Source organism: Salvelinus sp. IW2-2015, linkage group LG4q.1:29 (genome assembly GCF_002910315.2).
Source record: "Salvelinus sp. IW2-2015 linkage group LG4q.1:29, ASM291031v2, whole genome shotgun sequence".
Taxonomy (NCBI): Eukaryota; Metazoa; Chordata; class Actinopteri; order Salmoniformes; family Salmonidae; genus Salvelinus; species Salvelinus sp. IW2-2015.
The window spans coordinates 40,473,783-40,500,890 of NC_036842.1; the positions used below are offsets into that span (position 1 = coordinate 40,473,783).

At 43.1% G+C, this 27,108-nt stretch overlaps 1 protein-coding gene across 1 annotated transcript in view; it reads right to left on the minus strand.

Moving 5' to 3' along the window:
* Positions 1–1,904: 1,904 nt before the first annotated feature.
* abtb2b (ankyrin repeat and BTB (POZ) domain containing 2b) overlaps positions 1,905–27,108 on the minus strand; it is a 140,585-nt gene continuing 115,381 nt past the window's right edge. Inside the window, exons 4-17 of the mRNA XM_070442821.1 lie at positions 19,575–19,734; positions 17,450–17,725; positions 17,091–17,180; positions 16,237–16,339; positions 15,525–15,620; positions 12,234–12,369; positions 11,148–11,404; positions 8,631–8,809; positions 8,052–8,157; positions 7,501–7,603; positions 7,159–7,240; positions 6,728–6,796; positions 6,197–6,310; positions 1,905–5,226 (exon numbers count right to left, since the gene is read on the minus strand). Of these exons, the coding sequence (XP_070298922.1) occupies positions 4,987–5,226; positions 6,197–6,310; positions 6,728–6,796; positions 7,159–7,240; positions 7,501–7,603; positions 8,052–8,157; positions 8,631–8,809; positions 11,148–11,404; positions 12,234–12,369; positions 15,525–15,620; positions 16,237–16,339; positions 17,091–17,180; positions 17,450–17,725; positions 19,575–19,734 (2,011 nt within the window). The 3' untranslated portion in view covers positions 1,905–4,986. The remainder of the gene's footprint in view (positions 5,227–6,196; positions 6,311–6,727; positions 6,797–7,158; positions 7,241–7,500; positions 7,604–8,051; positions 8,158–8,630; positions 8,810–11,147; positions 11,405–12,233; positions 12,370–15,524; positions 15,621–16,236; positions 16,340–17,090; positions 17,181–17,449; positions 17,726–19,574; positions 19,735–27,108) is intronic.

A 27,108-nucleotide genomic window follows, 5' to 3' on the forward strand; every position in this document is an offset into this window, starting at 1 on the left:
TTTCAAGCTTTTCAGTGGCATGTTGAACGAGGCCTACTTGAGTTGAAAGTCACAACTTATTTACACTTATCTGTACAATTAATTGGTTTGACTTGACACCTGGGGCAATGGACATTTAGGAGAATGGACATTTACAGAATGTTCAGATATAAATGTATTGTGTAGATCAAATAGGACTGTTAGATAGATTGGAATAGTATAGGAGATTGTGTGTGCTCTATTCATTTTATTTCTATTTTCAACATGCAGCTACAAATTCATCGCTGACCATAGTTGAAGGTAGCCAATCCAATAGTTCCTGAGGTCTGTATTCAAATATTTGTTTAAAGTTGTTGCTTTCTCAGATTTGTAATCAAATAGTGTAAAACAGTAGTTACTTTCGGAGATCTGTGTTCAAATATTTGTAAAACGTAGTACTTTTTTGGGGATCTGTATTCAAATAGTTTTATTCACCTACAAAGGAACTAGTTATTCCAGGTTTGCAAGGCTGCATGGGATTTCTGCACGCAGAGACATACAAATAGTATCCACGAGTTCATCTGACTTGTTAAGGTTTAGGTATAATGCCAAGAGCCACTTGTGTATTTGACAGCTCTAACGCAGTTCCACCTGTGACACCGCCAAAACAACCTCTATGCTAAAGACACTAAGCAATACCCTACTGTTAGTTACTTCCTCACCCTCCCTATTTTCTACAGTGGAAAAACTAGCGACATTAAGGTCATCCGATGATACCAGTTATGGTTACAGAGCATTTTGGGTATTGTAGTTCTCATGCTACACCGGGGCCGCAAGCACTCCTTTTATTACAAACAAATAAACAGTGTCATCCTTCTTGTAACACAACTGTGAGCAACTTCAGTATGGAAAACTACAATTGACTCATTAAAGAGTTTGTGGTGCGTGTGTGTGTGTGTTGTGTGTGTGGTGATGTGTGTGTGTGTGTGTGTGTGTGTGTGTGTGTGTGTGTAATGCAGTACCTTTCCTCACCAGCAGAGAGAACCAGATCGCTTCAATAACATGTACTGGACCTTTTCTCAGGTAAGGTATCTTCTATGGTGTCGCTGGGTGTCGAACATGTTGTCCTAAAGCTTACATACATCATAAAACACACACTCCAATCTACTAAAACTCTTATTCTCACCATCTCTGTGAACCTTCCACATAGTTTTCTGCATTGCTTACATCCTGTTGGAATTCCAAGCTACATAACAGGGGACACTCGGGGATAATCCCAATTGCATACTCCTTGCGTCCTCTCTCTTCTCTCATCTGCTTCTCAAAACCATTGGATGAGAAAGCCAGAGGTCCCTCCAATCTGACCTTCTCCTCCAATGGGTATGTCATTCAAAGGAGAGAGAAGGACACAAGGAGTATGCAATTGAGATATTCACATTTTAACGAGGGGTGACTATCAAAAGGGGCATAAGTGACACTGGGTCAAATGTAGTACTTTTTAGTTGAATGTCATATAATTTTCTGTTATTATATGAGTATTATATTTAAATAGTCATCTAAAATAGGGGCTCAATTGAATCCATAACGCTGAGGTTCAGCGCAATTGAAATTTAAAGGCAATGCTCCCACGTTTGCGGAGACTGCGTTCACCATAAACGCTGTATATGTCAACTCAATCGGAAGTTGGCTTGAAATTTAAAGCGCTCTGCAGCGCTGAACTTCGGTGATAAGGAATGAATCGAGCCCTAGATCTATCCAGTGGCAAAAGAACCTACTCAAATCTACCCTGGTCCCAGATCTGTTTGTGCTCTTGCGACATTGCTGTCAACGGCATGACAATTCCATAAGGAGTTGGCAACAGAGAAGAAACAGACAGGCACCCAGGCTAACAAATACTTACCTGCGTTGAAATAAAAGGTAAAAACATAAAGACCTATTAAAACCAATTGCTTGCCAGGCTTGATGCTTTATTACAGTATTTATTACAGTATTGAGCAGTAAAGCAGAGTTTGGGTAGGAGGTTGCAGTTCCAAATCCCATGTTGGCTACTGTTATATCCTATTCATACTACTGTGCCTAACCAAGCCAAGCTGCACTGCACTGGCCTGGTTCCTCATCCGCCATAGTTTCTGGAACCGTGCTGAAAATGAGAATGATAAAATATCCTGGGCCAGCACAGTGTGGTTCAGGTCAGCACAATAGTGTGAAATGATATTATTGTACCTTGCCAGGGTTTTGTCCATTAGCAATGTAAAACAAAACATTTGCATTTCTTAGGTCCCTACCTGTTTCAGTCTGGTTTCTTCCATTTGTTACCTAATGAACATGACCCAGTTTACTTACAGTTGAAGTTGGAAGTTTACATACACCTTAGCCAAATACATTTAAACTCAGTTTTTCACAATTCCTGACATTCAATCCTAGTAAAAAAATTCCCTGTTTTAGGTGAGTTAGGATCACCACTTTATTTTAAGAATGTGAAAAGTCAGAATAATAGTATCGAGAATGATTTATTTCAGCTTTTATTTCTTTCATCACATTCCCAGTGGGTCAGAAGTTTACATACACTCAATTAGTATTTGGTGGCATTGCCTTTATATTGTTTAACTTGGGTCAAACGTTTTGGGTAGCCTTCCACAAGCTTCCCACAATAAGTTGGGTGAATTTTGGCCCATTCCTCCTGACAGAGCTTTTTCAGTTCTGCCCACAAATTTTCCATAGGATTGAGGTCAGGGCCTTGTGATMGCCACTCCAATACCTTGATTTTGTTGTCCTTAAGCCATTTTTCCACAACTTTGGAAGTATTCTTGGGGTCATTGTCCATTTGGAAGACCCATTTGCGACRAAGCTTTAACTTCCTGASTGATGTGTAGAGATGTTTCTTCAATATATCCACATAATTTTCCTTTCCTCATGATGCCATCTATTTTGTGAAGTGCACCAGTCCCTCCTGCAGCAAAGCACCCCCACAACATGATGCTGCCACCCCCGTGCTTCACGGTTGGGATGGTGTTCTTTGGCTTGCAAGGCTTCCCCTTCTTCCTCCAAAAATAATGATGGTCAATATGGCGAAACAATTCTATTTTTGTTTTATCAGACCAGAGGACATTTCTCCAAAAAGTACGATCTTTGTCCCCATATGCAGTTGCAAACCGTAGCCTGTTTTTTTATGCCGGTTTTGGAGCAGTGGCTTCTTCCTTGCTGAGCGGCCTTTCAGATTATGTCGATATAGGACTAATTTCACTGTGGATATAGATACTTTTGTACCTGTTTCCTCCAGCATCTTCACAAGGTCCTTTGCTGTTGTTCTGGGATTGATTTGCACTTCTCGCACCAAAGTATGTTCATCTCTAGGAGACAGAACGTGTCTCCTTCCTGAGCGTTATGACGGCTGCYTGGTCCCATGGTGTTTATATTTGCGTACTATTGTTTGTACAGATGAACAAGGTACCTACATGCGTTTGGAAATTGCTCCCAAGGATGAACCAGACTTGTGGAGGTCTACAATTTATTTTCTGAGGTTTTGGCTGATTTCTTTTGATTTTCCCATGATGTCAAGCAAAGAGGCACTGGGTTTGAAGCTAGGCCTTGAAATACATCCACAGGTACACCTTCAAATGACTCAAATGATGTCAAATAGCCTTTCAGAAGCTTCTAAAGCCATGACATAATTTTCTGGAATTTTTCAAGCTGTTTAAAGGCACAGTCAACTTAGGGTATATAAACTTCTGACCCACTGGAATTGTGATACAGTGAATCATAAGTTAAATAATCTGTCTGTAAACAATTGTTGGAAAAATGACTTGTGTCATGCACAAAGTAGATGTCCTAACCAACTTGCTAAAACTATAGTTTGTTAACAAGAAATTTGTGGAGTGGTTGAAAAAACGAGTTTTAATGACTCCAACCTAAGTGTATGTAAACTTCCGACTTCAACTGTAATGGTTAGTGTGTACTAGGCCTGGAATTGTCCAGCTACGCAAAGCTTTATCTTACATTAATAATAATAATTTGCCTACAATTATTAAAACACAATAAAAAAGGGAACTCCCTGTTAAATACTCTCATCTTTTTTTCTTTAAATAGAAAATGTCCATTCCATTCTTTAGTAAGTTTTTTTCTTTCCTCTTCACTCTGTCAAAAAAGAAAGAAAAAAAATAGGACGACTATGTATAAAGAAAATACACTTAGTAAAACCAACTTCTTTCAATTCACTGAGGGGGCTCTCAAATCCACCTCTTCTCTCACAGTCTTCACCACTCTGAAGGGGGCTGAAGGAAAGGAGAAAACTCCAGCCCCTTCATATCAGTGGTCCATGAAAATAACGTGCCAGACTTTTTATATTCCATCAGAACCTTTTAACCTTTATTTGAGGCATAGAAACATAATCTAGTCACTCTATTTCTATAATCTGAGGCCTTTACGGGCTTTGTCCACTGGGCGGCAGCAGTGTTCTAGAAATRCTAAATGTTAAAAGTTCTCACTGCCTCATTCCGCTGTCTTGTCCGTCTCTGTACACAAGCTTCCAGAGCCTTGGTGACAAACAGAAAGACAGACGGATAGACCATTCTGTCCACTCTTCCACTGCGTATATATAGCTACTGTAATAGACAGCTAGAGGTGAGTACTTCAGGTCAAAAACTGAATGGTCCGTGTAGCAAAATAAATTGTCACAAGAGTCAAATTTGGGAACAGGCCGTCACGGTATCCATCCTGTACCCATCACACCCACTCTCTATCCAGCCTCATCTCTTTCATCCTCGTCTTACCCTCCATCGAGAAATAATGATTAAGGATGACGATGCCCTTAGATGCTGAGCTAAGGTCAGTTTCAGTGGTTTTCCACTCTAATGGTTCAGGTTAGGATCGCGGGATGGCAATCTGATCCTAAATCTGTATCTAAGGGCACTCGTGACGTCCTCGGCCTTGAGACGTCCTCCTCCCAGGAGGAAGAGAGTGTGCACCGATCGCACACTCTCTTCCTCCTTTTCCTCTCCTCCTCTGCATTCCATCCTTCTCCTTTCCTCGTCAGACACGGGAGGTGATGTAGAGAGAGCGTAGCCGGCGAGCCAGGGTCGTCTCGAGTTCCTCCAGTGGCGAGTCTCCCCTAGGAGGCACCATTTTAGGCCCCGAGCCCATCTCCGTCACCCAGCGGGCCCCCAGAGGCCCCAGGAGCAGGGACCGGAAGGCCTCTCTCTCCAGGAGCCCTGCCATGTGCTGCAGGAAGAAYCCCTCGCAGAACGAACTCAGCACTGACGCACCGTGGGCCTGGGTGGAGAGAGAGACACACGCACTTATGGCTCAATTCGCTACAAAACCACACTGCAGTATTTACGCAGCAGCTATTTTTCCCATGGTACTGTTTAACAAACTACTACCAGATAGACCCGTCARAGCTATTCTTTACCTTTRKAGAATAACACGGAACCCAAACCGCCTGCGCGCATGCGCCATCGTGCATAAATGTATTTTGTCCCCCTACACCAAACGCGATCACGACATGCAGGTTAAAATATCAAAACAAACTCTGAACCAATGACATTAATTTGGGAACAGGTCGAAAAGCATTTAACATGTATGGCAATTTAGCTAGTTAGCTTGCACTTGCTAGCTAATTTGTCCTATTTAGCTAGCTTGCTGTTGCTAGCTAATTTGCCCTGGGATATAAACATTGAGTTGTTATTTTACCTGAAATGCACAAGGTCCTCTTCTCCGACAATTAATCCACACATAAAACGGTCAACCGAATCGTTTCTAGTCATCTCGCCTCCTTCCAGGCCTTTTCATCTTTGAACTTAATATGGTGATTGGCATCTACACTTTCATTGTATTACCACGACAACCGGCAAAACAGTTTGTCTTTCAATCACCCACGTGGGTATAACCAATATATCTAGATGGCACGTGGGTACCTGCTTCTATAAACCAATGAGGAGACGGGAGAGGCAGGACTTGCGGCGCGATCTGAGTCAGAAATAGGAATGACTTCTATTTTAGCCCTTGGCAGCGCAGACGCTCGTTGGCGCGCGCAAGCAGTGTGGGTGCAATAATTGAATAACATGGATTTCTAAATGTATTTTGCAACGCTCGCGCACGCGGCGTGTCCGGTCTGGTCAGCATGTAAGAAGAGTGTAGTGTGACATTTGGGTGACATTTGTAAACTTATTAATACATGACGGTGTCCAACAAACAACTGAGATCCAGAATACGCAGTGAGAGTCTATATCTAGAGCCTTACCTTGGCCGTCCTGTAGATGCTGACAGCATTTTCAAGATCGATGCTCTGGGAACAGATGATCTCACAGTGTCTCTGTAGGGCCCCCAACTGGAAGACGCTGGCCGCTGAGAGCAGCTGGGGAACACCAACCACATAACAAAATACGTCAGATTAGATAATGCTTCTCAGGCCTGTGATCCATTCAAAGCCTTTTTTTGCCCAACAAATCAAGCAAATTATGTGATTTCAGTATGAATATGTGAAGAAGAAAAAACCATCATTACAATGAGTGAGTGATTGACTGCTATGGTGAATTTGGTTGTAGATTTAGTACAAGGACCTCTGAATGACATACAGTATGGCTCTATTTCAATGTCTCATAAATCTGTCCTCTCCTCACCTACTCGCCTTCATCTGCACTGATTGGAAAATGCTCGACGGGATTTAACCTGATCAGTGCCTTCAGATCAGTGCAATGAATGAGTAGGCAAGGAGAAGGAGTCTATGTGTCTTTCTATGAGCATTTCAGAAACAAAATGGCTGAATTCCCACCTCCAACAAGTCAGACACGTTGGTCTTCAGTGACTCTGTCCCTCCGCAGTACAGGTATGACATCATCATCTGGACAGAGGTCAAATAAATTGTCAGATTTACCATCATCCAATATTCCATCAACTCATTGGTCATACTCTTGGTATATTCCGATATGATTTCAGATCATTGGTTAAAGGAACGGGAAGGTAACAAGGATAGGAAACACATAGAGATAACTGTTATACCGCATATGAGGAAACAGTTTGGAGTAAAAGGACATGGTACCTAAAATTGTTTTGGAGTCTAAAGCCCCGCCAAGCTAATGACATAAATTCTGGGATTCTCTAGTCAATATGGGGCTATGTAGACACACATAACTAAATATCTATATGATACTCAACAGTGAGAACTAAGATTCAAGTTGAGAGCTCATCATCTGATTCAGTTACCTGGAAGACGTTGTACTTGACGTCACTGATCTCAATATCTTTAGTTCCGTCTGGTCCTGATGAGGCCAGCAGAGACTTGAACCTGCGCACCCCAGAGAAAAGTTCAGGTTAGACAATGGTCAACTCCATGGTTGTAATTATTTCACAAACACATATTCAACAACATTTCCGTAATCCCTCCACTTGCCAATTCTAAACAATATCCTCCTCTCTCCCCTACCCTCCAACATGACCATTATCTGCCTGAACATCACCTCTACCCACGCCTCTCACCCTTCTGTGAACCCCACTCACCTTTCCTCACCCATTCTCCCCCATTCCCTCCCCCCTTACTCTTCTCACCTGTCTGAAGCAGTGATCAGCAGGACTTTGTGGGCGTAGAAAGGTTTCCCCTCCACCAAAAACGTCACATCTGACATCTCCGTGTTATTCAGAAAATGGGGGTCTGGAGGAGCAGGAAAAAAATATGATTTCAACAAATATCCACTCCCTTGCAAATAAAAACTAAAACAATGAAAAACCAACACAGGACTCGTTGGCCGGTTTCGGTTATGTTTGCTTGCACAAGAAGATAATTTTTATACAAATGTTTCATAAAATGTCATGACATTTTCTGTTCATTTATTACATCTATTTGACAGGAACAATGCATCGATCAACATTTCTATAAATGCCCCAAAAGTCAGCCAGCTAACTAGTTTTCAACTGTAGTCCCAGTTAGATAAAAACATTTAAAACAGTACACGTAGAGCTGTTTAAAAAGTTTAGACATTAGAAATTAAATTTCTTAATACAAATTCGAAATGATTCAAATTCAATGTCTGGTTGAGATAATACCACTCCATAGTAACGTCTGTTTGCACAAACATAATTCAAAAGGAGATGTCCATTACCCAGCTGCGCTGAGAGGGTGACCTTCATCTCCGGAATGGCCGGTAGTGGAGCCGGCCCGAAGCAGTGGCTAAAGATGGCTGCAAGCTGCTGMGTGATGGCATCGTTCTGAGGGAGAGAGGAAACGGGTTAGACTAGATCCAATAGCCTACGCATGAAAAGAACAATGTATTACAATACTGTTATTTATTTATATTTGCTTTGTTCATTTCATTCATTTTACCCTTGTTGAGTTGTTCGCTCATTTGTTTGTTTGTTCACTTTGTCTTTACTATGAAATCTGAGCCATGTGAAAGCACATCGATGCCACCAGAGAAAACAGACTTGGGACAAGGCTAGAGAGTAGAGAGTAAATGAAAAAAGCAGTGACCAGACCCGGATTCAAATACTATTCTAAATCTTTCAATTACTTTGAGTCTTTGCTCTAGTCTGCCTGGAGTACCAMATGGGCAGATTTTGCAGTTTTGGGACTATTCCATTGTTCCATTAAGCCAGGCCTGCTCAATCAAGCACAGATAACGTATTTGAACCCAAGTCTGAGAGTGACATAAAGTTGACAAAGTGAAGTAAGGTGGCCCTACCTTGGTGGTTCGTAGGATGGTGAACATGAGGGGTAGGCCCAGAGAGACTAGCTCGTGGCAGTAGTCTTCCTCCCTGATGGAGGTGAACTCTCGAAGGAGGGACAGAGTGACCGAGGCCCTAGACTGCTGCTGGGCCACTCGCAGAGACTCCAGCCACACGTGCAGCTTCCATGGGACACCTGGACAAGTCACATTACACATGATGATAAAATAAGTAGAAAGGACATTTCCACATACTGTACAGTACCAGTCAAAAGTTTGGACACACGTACTCATTCAAGGGTTTTTCTTTATTTTTTACTATTTTCTACATTGTAGAATAATAGTGAAGACATCAAACCTATGAAATAACACATATGGAATCATATAGTAACCAAAAAAGTGTTAAACAAATCAAAATATATTTTATATTTGCATTGATGACAGCTTTGCATACTCTTGGCATTCTCTCAACCAGCTTCATGACGTAGTCACTTGGAATGCATTTCAATTAACAGCTGTGCCTTGTTAAGAGTTAATTTGTGGAATTTCCTTCCTTCTTAATGCGTTTGAATCAGTTTTGTTGGGACAAGGTAGGGGCAGTTTACAGAAGTTTGCCCTATTTGGTAAAWGACCAAATCCATATTATGGCAAGAACAGCTCAAATAAGCAAAGAGAAATGACAGTCCATCATTGCTTTAATTTTAATTTTTAATTTAGTATTTTAATTTAACCTTTATTTAACTAGGCAAGCCAGTTAAGAACAAATTCTTATTTACAATGACGGCCTACCCCGGTCAAACCCTAACCCGGACGATGTTGGGTCAATTGTGCGCCAGCAGGATCTTAGTCCCGTAACATAGCAACAATATCATCTCCAAAACACAAAAGTAAAGAGCAGACAGGATCTTGCTCTATGGGACTCCCAAACACAGCCAGTTGAGATAAAGCCTGGAATCGAACCAGGGTCTGTAGTGACGCCTCTAGCACTGAGATGCAGTGCCTTAGACCGCTGCGCCACTTGGGAGCTCTAAGATATGAAGGTCAGTCAACACGGAAGTTTTCAAGAATTTCAAGTGCAGTCGCAAAAACCATCAAGCGCTATGATGAAACTGAGGACCGCCACAGGAAAGGATGACCCATAGTTACCTCTGCTGCAGACGATTTCATTAGATTTAGCAGCCTCATAAATTGCAGCCCAAATAAATTCTTCAAAGAGTTCAAGTAACAGGCATCTCAACATCAACTGTTTAAAGGAGACTGCGTGAATCAGGCCTTCATGGTTGAATTGCTGAAAAGAAACCACTACTAAAGGACACTAATACGAAGAAGATACTTGCTTGGGCCAAGAAACACGAGCAATGGACATTAGACCAGTGGAAATCTGTCTTTTGGTCTGTCCAAAAGTCCAAATGTTAGATTTTTGGTACCAACCGCCATGCAGAGTAGGTGAACGGATGATCTCTGCATGTGTGGTTCCCACCGTGAAGCATAGAGTATGAACTGTGATGGTGTGGGGGTGCTTTGCTGGTGACACTGTCAGTGATATTTTTAGAATTCAAGGCACGCTTAACTAGCATGGCTACCACAGCATTCTGCAGCAATACACCCATCCCATCTTGTTTGCGCTTAGTTGGACTATCAATTGTTTTTCAACAGGACAATGACACAACACACCTCCAGGCTGTGTAAGGGCTATTTGACCAAGAAGGAGAGTGATGGAGTGCTGCATCAGATGACCTGGCCTCCACAGTCGCCCGGTCTCAACCCAACTGAGATGGTTAGGGATGAGTTGGACCGCAGCGTGAAGTAAATGCAGCCAACAAGAGCTCAGCATATGTGGGAACTCCTTTAATACTGTTGGAAAAGCATTCCAGGTGAAGCTGGTTGAGAGAATGCCAAGAGTGTGCAAAGCTGTCATCAAGGCAAAGGGTTTGCTTTAACACTTTTTTGGTTACTWTATGATTCCATATGTGTTATTTCATAGTTTTGATGTCTTCACTATTAGAAAATAGTAAAAATAAAGAAAAACCCTTGAATGAGTAGGTGTGTCCAAACTTTTGACTGGTACTGCATGTTCTATCCATCTTGTAAAAAGAACAAAAATGCCAGCCAGCAAGCACACTATGGTCCTTTCTGACTTGAAGAAGATCCAATGCGAATCAGAAAATCCTCACAATTAAAAGGCGATAGGAGCCTTCCTCTTAGTCTTTATCATGTACAGTATATTCATTTGCCCAGTATCTAAGGGCTCTATTCAATCCGCATTGTGGAAAATTCAGCTTTACAGCGTGATTCAAATGTAAAGGCAATGTTCCCACTTTAGCGGAYWTGGTAAACGTTTGTTATGTCGGGCTCAATCAAAAATGACCTTAAAATGTATATAGCGGAATCTGTAATGGTTCAGGGTTATGAGATTTCCATCCATAATGTGACTATTCGGATTGATGATGAATGGATGCTTAACACAGCCTCTTTTATGTCACCATATTGAGGCGTTTTACACATTTTCTATCTGTGGTCCCATTCCCCACTTACCCAGTGCCCGTAGCTCCATGGTGACATCCAGGTAGCCGTGCTCGGCGCTGTAGTAGCTAGCCTCCTGAAGGGCCTTCATCCTGGCCTTGCACAGCCGCGGGATGCCCCCCTCAGATGGGCACCCAGGGGATGAAGGAGGCAGGCTGGGGAGAGGGCAGGCGTCCTCCCCTTCCACCCCTTCGGCTAGGATCTCTTCGAGGGAGAGGACGTCCTCTTTGACCTGCTGGGGCTGGGTGAGCAGTTTGCGCAACACGTTCCTGTTGGAGAGAGGGGGAGGGAGGGAGAACGAGAAAGGGAGAGAGGGACGGCGGGCGGGAGGGAGAGGGAGCAGCAGGGAGAGTAGATGATAGGGAGGGCGAGGGAGAGGGAGAGAGAAAGAGAGGGGGAATCAGTGGAGGTTGTTTAAGGTTTACTTGGGCAAAAGCTATCATGCACATATAGCTACATTCATGGAGTCCGCTACACATAGCCACAATTTCCACTCAAAGTTCCATGAAGTGCGAAGGTATAGCTTCTCTTAAATGATATAATCTGTCACAAGTATACAGGCATCCACGCGTTGAGTCTACATCCTGATCCCCTAACACACACACACACACACACACACACACACACACAGAACAGGTGGAGCGCTCTACACTCTTCAACAGTTGGTTTCTGACAGATGGGCTATGAATGGAATGAAGCACCTGATCCCACCCCTACACCCCCTTAAACACACACACACACACCCTTCCTCTAACCCCCTTATCCCATATGCCAGGGGTAGTAAGTCAAGTATATGACAAATAACAGGGCTAGTACGGTTAACATAGGCTACATCTGACTACTCTCAAGTCTTTCCTTCCTACCCTTACTTAGAATGACAACACATTATAGGGAATTCCAATTCCATAGTGTTGCTTTCACTTTTTCAAACAATTACTTTTTACACTACTGAGCCGAACCAAGCTGTAAAGCAGTACTGAGCTGGCCTGGTCACGCATTCACTATAGTTGCTGTGAAAAGAACATATCTGAGCCAGCGTAGTTTGGTTGGGTTGGTACAGTAGTGTGATAAGGGTTCTTCAGACGTTCCTCCTCGTACCTGTGTCCGTGCGCTGCGGCGTGACTGAAGCAGTTCATGTCCTCATAGAGTGATGATGTCAAAGCGTTGCCGTCACGGGTCTTGGACAGAGGGTCTGCCCCCCTGGTGAGGAGCAGGCTCACCATCTCATAGTTCCCTGGCGACAAGGAAATCAAAGGGTTTAATGGCGCAAAACGCATTTGTGCAACTCCGATCTGACAAACACAGTGAAACGCTTTTGAATTAGAGTCAAGGATGATAAAATATCACACTTACAATATCTGACTTACAGACTCGCTCGTGTATATACACAAACACAAACACTCACGCACGTACTTGTTGGGAGCCTACAGACTGTCACAAGCTGTGTGTGGTGTGTGTGTGTGTTCCTCTGCAACTTCTCAGATATCTGTGTGGCTTCTCAGATATGTAACACAGGAATGTGTTGCCCAGAGGCTTCTAAACACCCAACCAACCCCCCCACACACACACACCTGACGACAGACATGTTCATTCGCTCCTAAACACGTATTCCCTCCCTACCTAATTCCTTCCATCCCTTATTAATTCTCTGAATTCATTCCTCACTATCCCTCCTTCAGTCAATCTCACACTCCTTCCCTCGTATTCCTCACCTCGCACTAGTAACTGACCTCAGTAAGTCAGAGCCAGGTGAACTTCTGTTGCTGTACAGAGTTACTGTACTGAGCAGAGCCCTATTCTACGAATGAGGTTTGAGGAGTTAGCAGGAAAGTTCAACTCAGGATAAGTAGTCGCATTAAAGTGATTCACCTTTTAGCAAGGAAACGAATCCTTCAGAACTAATCTGCTCCGMGGCAGACTAACTCAGGGCTTACTCTATTTATCCTGAGTGAAGTGTCGGAGCCGTGAGTTGAGGACCAATGAAATCAGATCCCCTCCCTCTCGCAAAGATGGTGTCATCATCGCCTTCTTTTTAATGTAATTTGAGGAAGATGGCAGATTAAATATTTTATTAATCAAATGTGGTTGTTTTTCTGTGTTAAAAATAGTAATGTTAAATCACATTACACATTTAGAAATGACAGAATGCATTTGAAACTTCAGCACAGTAAAACGTTTGCATGACTTAATACAATTATTTTATCGATAGGAGTGAGAAAAAAGGTGTTTGTGCTGTCGTGACTTTACTTTCATTAATCTGATGACTGTTATTTATTTAATCCACTAACTATGTTTAATTGTGACCCGATTTAAATTAATCAATTAACAATTAGCTCATTAAGAATTTGGGGCACCACTGAAGAGGTTGCTCAAAGAGTTACCATCTCCCGAATTAAACTCTACAAGTTATTTACCTATAACATCCATAAAACAGTCAACATATTAATCATAACCTCTTATCATGTCAACCTCCTGCATCTGCAAAAAAAACATCCTTACTCGTGATTCAGTACTACACTAATTGGTTTAATTATTTATTTACTAGCAAACTAAATAATAACAGGATAACATACATACTTAATACATGAGACCCTAGTGGACTTTTACAATATGGTGGCTTCTACACAATGCCATGGAGAGAGAGAGAGAAAAAGACACTTATTGTCGATACAGTACTATTCTCACTGTAATCATATAATTTGCACACGAATCGCCGCCCGTTTGGAATAAGAAATCATTCATGTATTTACGTGTGAGTGCCTTTGTTCGGTCAGAACCAGCCCCCCTTAGGAAGGTTGTTGGCCTTTCAGCGGCAAGCTGTATGGCTCTGATTGTCCGAAAGTGGTCTCCCCTTTCCTGTCTTCTACTGTTGTTCACTCTGGAAGATAGCTAGCCAGCCGTGTCGACTGGTGATGAGCGTAGTAGGATAGTCTCACTTAGATTCACTTTTCTAGATATTTGACTCAAGACAGCTACTCAGCTGTCTCAGTGATTGTCTGAGAGGAGAGTTCGTTTTCCCCCTCGTGTTGGTATTCAGGATTTGGACCACGATGGACATGAGCTGCAGCTCGCCATCTCTCTGGTCTAAAGGAAGGTGAGTTTATTTCTTCACCTCGTGTTGAGGTTCAAAGATCAAACCATTTCAAACATGTAGCTCCCGCCTCACATTTCCTGGTCTGAGATTCAGAGTTTAAACCACTTTAGACGTGGGCTGCAACTCCCCATCTTTCCTGGTCTAATGTTAATCTCTGTGGGCAATCCTTGTTCCATCAGGCTGACACGCTCTTCTGACCTCACTCATGGTGTGGCTACTTACTGTGCAAAGTTTATAGGAGATAGAATCTCTTATACCTCCTATAATCGCATTCATATCTTAACAAAAATAATTTTATCATTTTTCATATTATATGCACAACGTATTGGATGAAAACTTTACAGATAAAAGGGATATATTTTCCAAGTTATAGTATTTCGTCCATACAATTTTTTATGACATCACAAAATAAAAAKCAATATGAAATTWGTTTTCTATAGCTCACCACTGACCCTTCCCCACATTCTTATGTTAGAATTATTGTTCCAGTATCCACTTTTGACTGTGTTCAAGTTTCGGAGGGAAAAACCTGTTGACAAAGATATTTTACTGGAGGGGGAGAATGAGCCCCGCTTCTCCTGTCATTTACAACAGGGTGTGAACTGTCATACCAGCCCAGTTCCCTCTTGCCTCTTCTGTGGGTGAGAAAAGGTCCGGATATTGTCAACCATTGCCAAGCTGATCTGATCCATGGTGATCCTCGCAGGACAGTCATGACAGTGCATTGATAAGCACACCAAAGCACACCAAAGACGGCATTAACGATACGTAATAAAAGAAAGACGGCAGCTCTAACAGCCTATTTCACACCATAGCCTACTGAATTTTGTAAGGTAACGTCTTTCATTTAGATTTCGACACAAATAAAAATGTAGCACTGACTCGCCCATGGATTGATGTTTCGGCATCGTCTCAATGAAGAGTTCGGCGTTCGACTAGCCAAATGTGACATGAACGCGCAGTTACAAGCTCAACTCGAGCAGGCTTGAGTAAATGGCGGGTGCACYATCAATATCCACCTTCGTAACATAGATGAAGCCTGAGCTGGAATGTAAAGCTGACTGAACCTGGCTAGCTTTAGAAAACACTGAGTAGGTCTACCCTCCATCGTAGTTTACCTCTCAGGTCTGACATATAATTCCATCACACACTTTTGAATGGATGCTTGTGTGTAAGAGTGTATGTGTGAGCGTTGAGTGAGATCTATATCGTGGTTTGTGTGTATGTGTGTGCGTGCTTGCGAGTGTGTGTGTGCACGTGTGTATGCCATGTGGCTGTGCCCGACCCGTGCCCACCTGCTGCAGATGCCAGCTGGAGAGGGGTGTCTGCTGTGCTCTCCTGCCCGTTTCGGACGGCTGCCCCTTCCACGTTAGCCCCTGCATCCAACAGGAAGCCTGCCACACACACACACACACACACACACACACACACAACACACACACACCACACACACACACCACACACACACACACACACACACACACACCACCACACACACACCACACACACACACACACACACACACACACAGGTGTAAAGTTAGGCACAACATATTCTAATCTACAGTATATACCCTGTCTGTTGAGGTGGAAGAAGGTGACGCAAACCACGGCAAAATGATAGGTGTTTCTGTGAAAAAGACATAGGGCCGGGATGCCAAAAAATGCAGATGCAAAAAATGCAGATTATAAAGCGGTAGTTTGGGTGGTGATTGGCTGAAATGCGTATATTAGACAATATACCACGGGTATGACACAAAAACATTTGTTCACTGTCTCATTGATGCTTGTAACCAGTTTATAATAGCAATAAGGCACCTCTAGGGCTTGTGGTATATGGCCAATATACCACACCCCCTTAGGCCTTATTGCTTAATTTAAAAACCTGTGTACTGAGATTGACTTTTAAAGGTGTTTCTGCTTGTGCCAATATCTGTAGTTTTTCCCTTTCTTCATCTGGAACTACATAAGGTGTGCCAATTAACAACTGTCTTTTCAGTCATTCCTACCTGCACCACAGAGATGTGACCGTGCAGCACAGCYAAGGTAAGAGCCGCCCAGTGGCGACTGTCTGGGTGGACAGAGGGTTGCTTGGAAGAACAGGCAGGCACCTGGGCAGAAGAATGAGGGAGAAGAGGTTAGGTATCAATGTCATGATAGATGTTTACTGTAATGCATTGTTCACAGCTGCACATTTACATTTTCTCATTTAGGGCTCAATTCAATATATAGTGTTGAAGATCTGCATTGTAGCGAGATTGACCTTCAGCGATACGGATTGAATCGAGCCTTTAGTCTTATAGTCCTATTCAGAGTGACTTCCAATCAGTACCTTCTACTGAGGTACACCAGGGCCAGCCGGTCATGACCAGCCCTTGTCAAATTAACATCAGATTTGACTTTTCATAGCAGTTTAGGAGAATTTACGCAGCAGGTTAGAAGAATTAACGTAGCAGGTTAAAAGTCAAGACTCCAACTATCATTTGGGTCGTCATCCGTGTCTTGTGTGATATACGTGGTTTATTGATAACAACTCTGTTCCCTACTAGTGATTGCAACATTGTAACTCTCCGACGTGAATAGTTGGCAACGATGTTTAGTTTCCAATTGCTACACAATAAGCTCAACTGAAATGCAACAATTGCGCATGATACACAGCCTGGTTTCTTTGTCCTCAAGAAGGCATGATCTTGAGGCCGTCTTTACTCTGCTTTGGAGAAAGAATTCCCTCTCGGAGAAACGGGGATACTCAATACAATCATTCCTAATTTTGCCATGTTCGGGTACACTTAGCTGGCATTTACCGGCTAACAGAAACCCTGCTCAAGAGTAACCAATCAGAGCAGGGGGAAAAAGCCTTACCGCCACGTCTAGGTTGGCCCCGGCATCAATCAACATCTGGACCAGAGCTTCATCTCCCGCTGAGCACGCATACATTAGAGGGGTCATACCCTGCACAGACAGACAGAGAGACAGAGCAGACAGAGAGACAGCAGAGACAGAGAGACAGAGAGAGAGAGAGAGAGAGAGAGAGAGAGAGAGAGAGAGAGAGAGAGTAATGCTTTGTTTAGAATATGATTTACCAACAGCAGCACGTTAGACCTCAACTCAGCAGTTGAGTTCACACAAAATGAGCACATCCACACACCTACCTTCAGCACTATAAACACACACACACACCTCACACACACCCTGCTCAACCCCTCACGCTCTCTCAATACCTGGTCATCCATGCTGTTTACTCCGTCAGGCCCCAGCAGGTCGATGGCCTGGCCAATCAGGTCGGTGCGTCCACAGTTGAGCATGCGGAAGCCCAGGTCCAAGTGAAACTTATCAGTGGCTGCCTTGGAGTCCAGACGCCTGAAAGAACTAAAACAACACTCAGGCCTGGGGGAGAAACAGCGGGAAGGGGGAAAAGACAGAAGAAGATGAAGAAGAAGAAGGACAACAGAAAGAGAGGAAGGGAGAGACAAGTGGAGGGGAAAAAGGTTAGCGTTAGGTTAGTCAGTGTTCATCAACCACATAATGTAATGGGTGGAGCAGTTTAATACCTTAACAATGTTTATTTGAGTAGGATGATGTCTAGACTAGACATATGGTGTTAATCTAACTAGGCTAAGACCTTTTAAAGGGGACAGAAGTTAAGTTTTGATGACTGGTAAAGTCATGTGTTGATGATTTAACTAGCTCATTTGACAGGAGCAAAATATAAGTGAGAGACATATCTTTAAGCCTTTCCTCCATCAGCTGACCTACTGTAGGATCAGGTCCCCTCTGTCAATGTAATKTTAATCATCGTGATCAAAAAGGCAAAACTGATCCAAAATCAGATGTATGGTGCAGCTAGCAGTATCAGTGTTTACTGCCAGGTAGCGGTCCTGCTGCTGGGTTGTTGCCCTCCTACGGCCTCCTCCACGTCTCCTGATGTACTGGTCTGTCTCCTGGTAGCGCCTCCATGCTCTGGACACTACGCTGACAGACACAGCAAACCTTTTTGCCACAGCTCGCATTGATGTGCCATCCTGGATGAACTGCACTACCTGAGCCACTTGTGTGGGTTGTAGACTCCGTCTCATGCTACCACTAGAGTGAAAGCACCGCCAGCATTCAAAAGTGACCAAAACATCAGCCAGGAAGCATAGGAACTGAGAAGTGGTCTGTGGTCACCACCTGCAGAACCATTCCTTTATTGGGGGTGTCTTGCTAATTGCCTATAATTTCCACCTTTTGTCTATTCCATTTGCACAACAGCATGTGAAATGTATTGTCAATCAGTGTTGCTTCCTAAGTGGACAGTTTGATTTCACAGAAGTGTGATTGACTTGGAGTTACATTGTGTTGTTTAAGTGTTCCCTTTATTTTTTGGGGCAGTGTATATATATATGATTTATAAATAAATCAATAATGACTAGCTCAAGAAATAGTGAAAATTGTCATCTTATCCAATGGATTCTGTACATTTTCTGGTCAAAAATGGAAGWTGCAAAAACATAAGTTTGCACCGCTTATTTTAATTTGCTCTATGGCTCAGGTGGCCAAGTGTAGGCTATGGCGAAAAGCTGTTTGGCTCAGTTTGTGACTCACYAAGAGGTAGATATTTGCAGCTGTTTCTGATTAATAAACATGCTGGTGGGTGATAACATTCAAAGAAAACCCAGCCCTGAAAAGAAATGTAGACCACAAAGTATTAGCACGTCATTTCAGAGGGAAACAAGGCATTGACATAAAAAAAATCTAAAATCTAAATGCAACATGTAAAGTGTTGATCCCATGTTTTATGAGCTGAAATAAAATATCCCAGAAATGTTCCATATGCACAAAAAGCAGATTTCTCTGAAATTTTGTGTACGAATTTGTTTACATCCCTGTTAGTGAGCATTTCTCCTATGCCAAGATAATCCATCGACCTGACAGGTGTGGCATATGAAGAAGCTGATGAAAAGCCATGATCATTACACAGGTGAACCTTGTACTGGGGACAATAAAAGGCCACCTTAAAATGTGCAGTTTTGTCACAGATGTCACAAGTTTTGAGAGAGCGTGCAGTATGCAGTGCCTTAGATCGCTGTGCCACTAGGGACAGAGTAAGGTGTATGTTGATCGGCTACTGCTGCCACAACTGCCCCTTTTCTCCCTCCCTCCCTCTCCATCTCTGCTAGGGATTTCTGAGATGTAAAAAAAATCTTAAGCTAACAAGTGGTACGCTTTTTGCCTTTTTTCTAACAAGGGGTACGGCCTACCCCCGCGCACCCTCTCAATTAGAGACCTGCATGTAGGAGTGTGTTTCAAAGAGCACTCTTTTTGGACAAGTCTGAGAGTGAGCTACCTGCATCCTGTCTCTTATACACATCTAGATGTGTATAAGAGACAGCAGTCCAATCCTGGGAGGAGCTGTCTGGCGGTCTGTCTGACATCATCGCTGTCCACCAATAGGCTGCGGCGGTGCTCAGCGTGCACAATAGCCACTCGCATCCACTCCATCAGGGGCGGCAGCAGCAGAAAGGGCCTATGGAAGACACAGAATGGTGTTACAGAAAAATTCACACCCCATCAATACCTGTTTCCTTCAGAAAGGGGCTATGGAGAGAGAATTCCCTATTCCCTATTTAGTGCAGTAATTTTGACCAGGGCCCATAGTGCTCAGTGATAGGGTGCAATTTGGGGCACTTGTTATTATATAGCTCCCTTATAATGCACTATCTTCTATTTTGCCCCAAATATGAGCTCCAGGAAGAACCAGTTAAGGAAAGAAGGGCTTGTGTCCCAAATGTGTAAAACAGGGCTTGTGTCCCAAATAGGACTCTGGTCAAAAGTAGTGCAATATTTAGGAAATAAGGTGAGATTTGGGACACAACCAGGGGCTGGATGGGAAACCAATCTGTCCCAAATAACATCCTGTTTTGAAAGAGGAATGCCAACTTTCCAGTCTAAATATGCACTTACTAAATGTAGCAAGTGATTTAGCTACCCAGGAGAGTTCAGTGAGAGAGAAAAAGAGAGAGAGAGTCTGTTCTTTCCTGTTTGAGGATCTCTGGCTCAGACCTYAAGACCAGCATTCAGCAGGATGACATCTCCTGACCCTGAACACCACTTGTGTGTGTCTGTGTGTACATCCTTGTGTATCTTGACTGGAACGAATTGCAAAAATTGCTGAAGTTGGAGACTTATATAACTTTAAGCATCAGCGATCTGAGCAGCTCACCGACCGCTGCAGCTATACACAGGCCATCTGTAAATAGCCCATCCAACTACCTACCTCATCCCAATATTGTTTTTATTTACATTTGTTTTGCTCTTTTGCACACCAGTATTTCTACTTGCACATCATCATCTGCACATCTATCACTCCAGTGTTAATTTGCTAAATTGTAATTACTATGGCCTATTTATTGCCTTACCTCCTTACTCCATTTGCACACACTGTATATATATGTTTCTATTGTTATTGACTGTACTTTTGTTTATCCCATGTGTAACTCGGTGTTGTTGTTTTTTGTCGCACTGCTTTGCTTTATCTTGGCAGGTTGCAGTTGTAAATGAGAACTTGTTCTCAACTGGCCTACCTGGATAAATAAACGTGAAAAAAAATATATATATATATTTCTTCTGCCTGCTAGCCATGTAATAGAGATGGAAGAGGTCAAGGGTGTGAGACCAGTATAGAACCAGAGTGTCATTGATTCCCGCCCCCTTTCTTCACCCCACCACTTAACCCCCCCTAAACAAGGAGCCTGTTAGCAACTACCAATTCCCCCTCAACCTTTTAAAATCCCCCCCGACGCCCTACCCCCTATTTCCTAATCACCTCCCCATCAATTGCCTACACACACTCACAGAACTTCCATCCCCCACCCTCAGCTCCCACCTACCAAGCCAACCCATAGCTGCAACCCCCAACTTCAATTATTCAAACCCCCCAGTCCCCATCGGGCCCCTGGCTGCCTCTTAACTGTCAGCCCTGGTGACAGCAACAGAGACTTCCCTGTTCTGAATGCACTGGAGCTTTATCTAATTTTCTCCCCCTCTTTCCGTCTCTGTCACTAGAGGTTGATAAGACAACTGAATGACAGTATCAATGCTAGCCAACAATGCTAATGACGTTTAAGAGTGCTAACAATGAGGACAATGTGAATGAGACCACCTTGGAGTTGCCTGCTGTGCCTCTCAGTCTCATACACAGAGTGTAGATGCATGAATGACACCACAGGTGTCCGGGTGCTCATTATCCACAGTCAACATACACTACGGAGACGGTGTGTGTGTTCGTGTGTCTCCAGGGCGTTGCTCAGAATGACATCACAGCAGGAGTGTGTGTGATTACACAATCTTTAGAGATGAGGGAGACAGTGTTCAAAACACTCATTACTATCACTGTTGCCACTTCACACGATCAAAGACTGCAATAAAACAACACAACTCCTCCTATGTTGATGTTTTATTGTCCCATACACCAGATACATGCAGTGAAATGTGTTGTTTTACAGGGTCAGCCATAGTAGTACGACGCCCCCGGAGCAAATTAGGGTTAAGTGTCCTTTCTCAAGGGCACTTCGAAAATATTTTTCGCCTTTAAGGCTTTTCGAACCCTCTAACCACTAAGCTACGTGCCACAAATACTGCTATTGTTTACTACTGGCTCTGTAATCCAATCTATATTTAAATATAACAGCAAACACTTAGACAATAATATACTAGAATCCAGATACAGCAAGTAGTGATATTGTTGATGTGTTTGTGAGTGAGGGAGGGAGGAAGGAGGTAATTAGGGAGGGAGAGAGAGAGAGATATTACCATAAGACAGACCACATATTCACCCTGCACACCATAATTGACAAACAAACCAAAATAAAAGCATAAAAGTCTTCTKATGCTTTGTTGATTTCAAAAAAGCTTTTGACTCAACTTGGCATCAGGGTCTGCAATATAAATTGATGGAAAGCGGTGTTGGGGGAAAAACCTACAAATTATAAAATGAATGTACACAAATAACAAGTGTGCAGTTAAAATTGACAAAAAACACACAGATTTCTTTCCACAGGGCAGTGGGATAAGACAGGGATGCAGCTTGAGCCTAAACCTCTTCAACATATATATCAACAAATTAGCGAGTGCACGAGAACAGTATGCAACACCCGGCCTCACCCTACTAGAATCTGAAGTCAAATTGTTTGTTAATGATCTGGTGCTTCTGTCACCAACCGAGGAGAGCCTACAACAGCACCAAGATCTTCTGCACAGACACGGTCAGACCGGGGCCCTGACAGTGAATCTCAGTAAGACAAAAATAATGGTTTTCCAAAAAAGGTCCAGTTGCCAGGACCACAAATACAAATTCCATCTAGACACCGTTGCCCTAGAGCACACAAAAAACTATACCTATCTCGGCCTAAACATCAGCACCACAGGTAACTTCCACAAAGCTGTGAACGAACTGAGACAAGACAAAAAGGGCCTTCCACGCCATCAAAAGGAACATAAAATTCAACATTCCAATTAGGATCTGGCTAAAAATACTTGAATCAGTTATAGAATTACATTCCCCTTTATGGTTGTGAGGTCTGGGGTCCACTCACCAACAAAAATTCACAAAATGGGACAAACATCAAATTGAGACTCTGCATGCATTATTCTGCAAAAACATCCTCAGTGTACAATGTAGAACACCAAATAATGCATGCAGAGCAGAATTAAGACGATACCCGCTAATTATCAAAATCCAGAAAAGAGACTTTAAATTCTAAAACCACCAAAAAGGAAGCGATTCCCAAACCTTCCATACCAAAGCAATTACCTACAGAGAGATACACTTAGAGAAGAGTTCCCTCAGCAAGCTGATGCTGGGGCTCTGTTCACAAACAAACCACACAGAGCCCCAGGACAGCAACACAATTAGACCCAACTAAATCATGAGAAAACAAAAAGATAATTACTTGACACATTGAAGATAATTAACCAAGGAAACTGTGCAAACTGGAATGCTATTTAGCCCTAAACACAGTGGCAGAATACTTGACAGTGGCAGAATACTTGACCACTGTGACTGACCTATAAATTAAGGAAAGCTTTGACTATGTACAGACTCAGTGAGCATAGCTTTGCTATTGAGAGGACACCATAGGCAGATCTGGCTCTCGAGAGATGACAGGCTATGTGCACACTGCCCACAAAATTGTGGAAAATTAGCTGCACTTCCTAACCAAATGTATGACCATATTAGAGATACATTTTTCCCTCAGATTACACAGACCAACAAATAATTTGAAAAATCAAATCCAATTTTGATAAAGTCAGATCTATTATGTGAAATAGCACAGTGTGCAATCATAGCAGCAATATGTATGACCTGTTGCCACAAGAAAAGGGCAACCAGTGAACATCATTTCCCCCTTTGTACTTGAACTACTTGGACATTGTTACAATATAATATAACAATATGCCATAAAATAACATTAGAAAGGTCTCTATTCTTCAGAAACCTTTGGAGTGTAATGTTTACAGTTATTATCTGATTGTTTATTTCACTTCTGTTTATTATCCATTTCACTTGCTTTGGCAATGTAAACATGTTTCCCATGCTAAAATACCTTTACATTGAATTGAATTGAAAGAGAGAGAGAGAGAGAGAGATGCAAATAGATACAGATAGAATGTGATGACATCATGAGGGAAGAGTACAGGGGGAGATAAAGGAGTGTGTGTGTGTGTCTGTGCGTCTGCTGTAGATCATTTCCCCCCAGTAATCCCAGTGACTTTTAGAAGACCATGCACACAGGTAAACATTCCTGCTACCAGACCACGCACGTGGTGCTCTCTCTTTTGCTCCCTCTACTGCCTGTCTCTGGCCCCTGCCATGACAACAACATTAAATCAGAATGCAAGCAACAACATTTGTTATAGCACTCGGGCTACAGTCAGCAAACATGGGGAGTCGAGACGATAGTTCCAATCTATGTATGTTGTAAATTGCTGTGCAATGTGCTTTGCCTTATAACTCAAATTCCACATTCTCACCTGTTAGTCCTCCCCCTGCTTAAACATGGGCGGTGCTCTCTCTCTCTCTCGCTTTCTCTATTGCCTGTCTCTGACTCCTGCCATGACAACGAAATGAAATCCGAATGTAGGAAATACATTTTTTGTTATAGCACTTGGGCTACAGTCATCAAAGGTGAGTAGTTAAACAGATAGAGAGTTATAACTAAAATGCTCAATTGATGACCTGTTCGTCCTCTCCTTGCCTTAAAATGGGTGTTGCTCTCTCTCTCACTACCGCCATAATCATATGACCAAATACCATTATTATATGACAAAAATGGCTGGCCTTATCCATGATGGGGTTAGCTTATTAATATGAATTAGATTCTGCTTTTATTAGCTAAATAATTTATTTACTGGCTGGCAATATGTATAGCTAACTAAATTACATAAACTCAGCAGAAAAAGAAAATGTCCCTTTTTCAGGACCCTGTCTTTCAAAGATAATTCGTAAAAATCCAAATAACTTCACAGATCTTCATTGTAAAGGGTTTAAACACTGTTTCCCATGCTTGTTCAATGAACCATAAACAATTAATGAACATGCACCTGTGGAACGGTCGTTAAGACACTAACAGCTTACAGACGGTAGGCAAATAAGGTCACAGTTATGAAAACTTAGGACATTAAAGAGGCCTTTCTACTGACTATGAAAAACACTAAAAGAAAGATGCCCAGGGTCCCAACTCATCTGTGTGAACGTGCCTTAGGCATGCTGCAAGGAGGTATGAGGACTGCAGATGTGGCCAGGGCAATAAATTGCAATGTTCGTACTGTGAGACGCCTAAGACAGCGCTACAGGGAGACAGGACGMACAGCTTGATCGTCCTCGCAGTGGCAGACCACGTGTAACAACACCTGCACAGGATTGGTACATCCGAACATCACACCTGAGGGACAGGTACAGGATGGCAATAACAACTGCCTGAGTTACACCAGGAATGCACAATCCCTTCATCAGTGCTCAGACTGTCCGCAATAGGCTGAGAGAGGCTGGACTGAGAGCTTGTAGGCCTGTTGTAAGGCACATCACCGGCAACAACGTCGCCTCTGGGCACAAACCCACAGTCGTTGGACCAGACAGGACTGGCAAAAAGTGCTCTTCACTGACGAGTCACGGTTTTGTCTCACCAGGCGTGATGGTCGGATTCGCGTTTATCGTCAAAGGAATGAGTGTTACACCGAGGCCTGTACTCGGGAGCGGGATCGATTTGGAGGTGGAGGGTCCGTCATGGTCTGGGGCGGTGTGTCACAGTATCATCGGACTGAGCTTGTTGTCATTGCAGGCAATCTCAACGCTGTGCGTTACAGGGAAGACATCCTCCTCCCTCATGTGGTACCCTTCCTGCAGGCTGGATCAACGTGTACGACAGCGTGTTCCAGTTCCCGCCAATATACAGCAACTTCGCACAGACATTGAAGAGGAGTTGGACAACATTCCACAGGCCACAATCAACAGTAGGATAAACTCAATGCGAAGGAAATCTGTAGCGCTGCATGAGGCAAATGGTGGTCACCCCAGATACTGACTGGTTTTCTGATGTACTCCCATACCTTTTCTAAAGGTATCTGTAGTCCCAGTCATGTGAAATCCATAGATTAGGGCCTAATGCATTTATTTCAATTGACTGATTTCCTTAACTGTAACTCAGTAAAATCTTTTAAATTGTTACGTTTACTATTTTTGTTCAGTATACTGTAGCTACCTCTCTTTAGCAAACACCACAAAGAGAAAGTGAGTGAGAGCGGGTAGTGTGCACTGCTGAACTGTTCCTGCAGACCAAAGCAATACACTGCAGATCGACGAAAAGGGAAAGAGAAAAGGAGAAATTGCGCGTTTCTTCTGTTCTTCTTACAAGCTGGGCTTAAACTCTTTTTCTCTTTACCGTGAATGGTCCGACAGAGGAGAAATTGCGCGTTTCTCCTGTTCTCCTTACAAGCTGGGCTAAACTCTTTTGTCTTTTACCATGAACGGGTGGGGGATCCAATCATGAAATGAGGAGCACTGTGGTGCAAAGCCACACAAAGCCAGTAGCTCCCTGGCGCTTTACAATGGGGATTATTTCCCCAATCAATCAAACTCATCATGGTATATTATGGGGGGGGGGGGGGGGGGGGTGACTGTTTTTTGTTGTTGTCTATCACTTGTTTTCTTTGGTGCAAATAAATAAACTGTGCATGTGTCTGTATCCAGAATTGTCCCCAGGATCACTCTACTCTGTGTCACTTGACTGCATATTAGTTATGACAACACTCTGGCTCTTAGCCCAGAGCCGTTTCAAATAAAGCATTTTCATCTCCAATACTAAACACTCTTATTGATTAACCAAAAAGCTGCTCACTAGATTAAACCAATCAGAAACCAGTACCACATTCCCAGAGGTGTTGTATATAAGGAAAATAATCCCCCTACCCTGGTTTATTGAATGGTCTACTTAATTTATGGCCCTCTCGTATCTGAACAAGAGGCCTGGAATGGGACACTCTCAGCAGCTTTAAGACAAGAATGGTGTGTGTGTGTGTGCACATGTTTGTCCTTGTATGCATGAGTGAGTGTGTGTGTGCGTGCATCGGTGTGTATACACACCGCTGCCAGTGACCCACACAGGAAAGTAGACGGAGCGTGTCTGTCTGTATGTACCCCACCCATCATCACCCTCGCAATCTGTCCCCATCACCATGTTACTCCACAACAACACACACACACACACACCACACACAACACACACACACACACACACACACACACCACACACACACACACACACACACACACACACACACACACACACACACACACACACACCCACACACACACACACACACACCACCACACACACACACACAC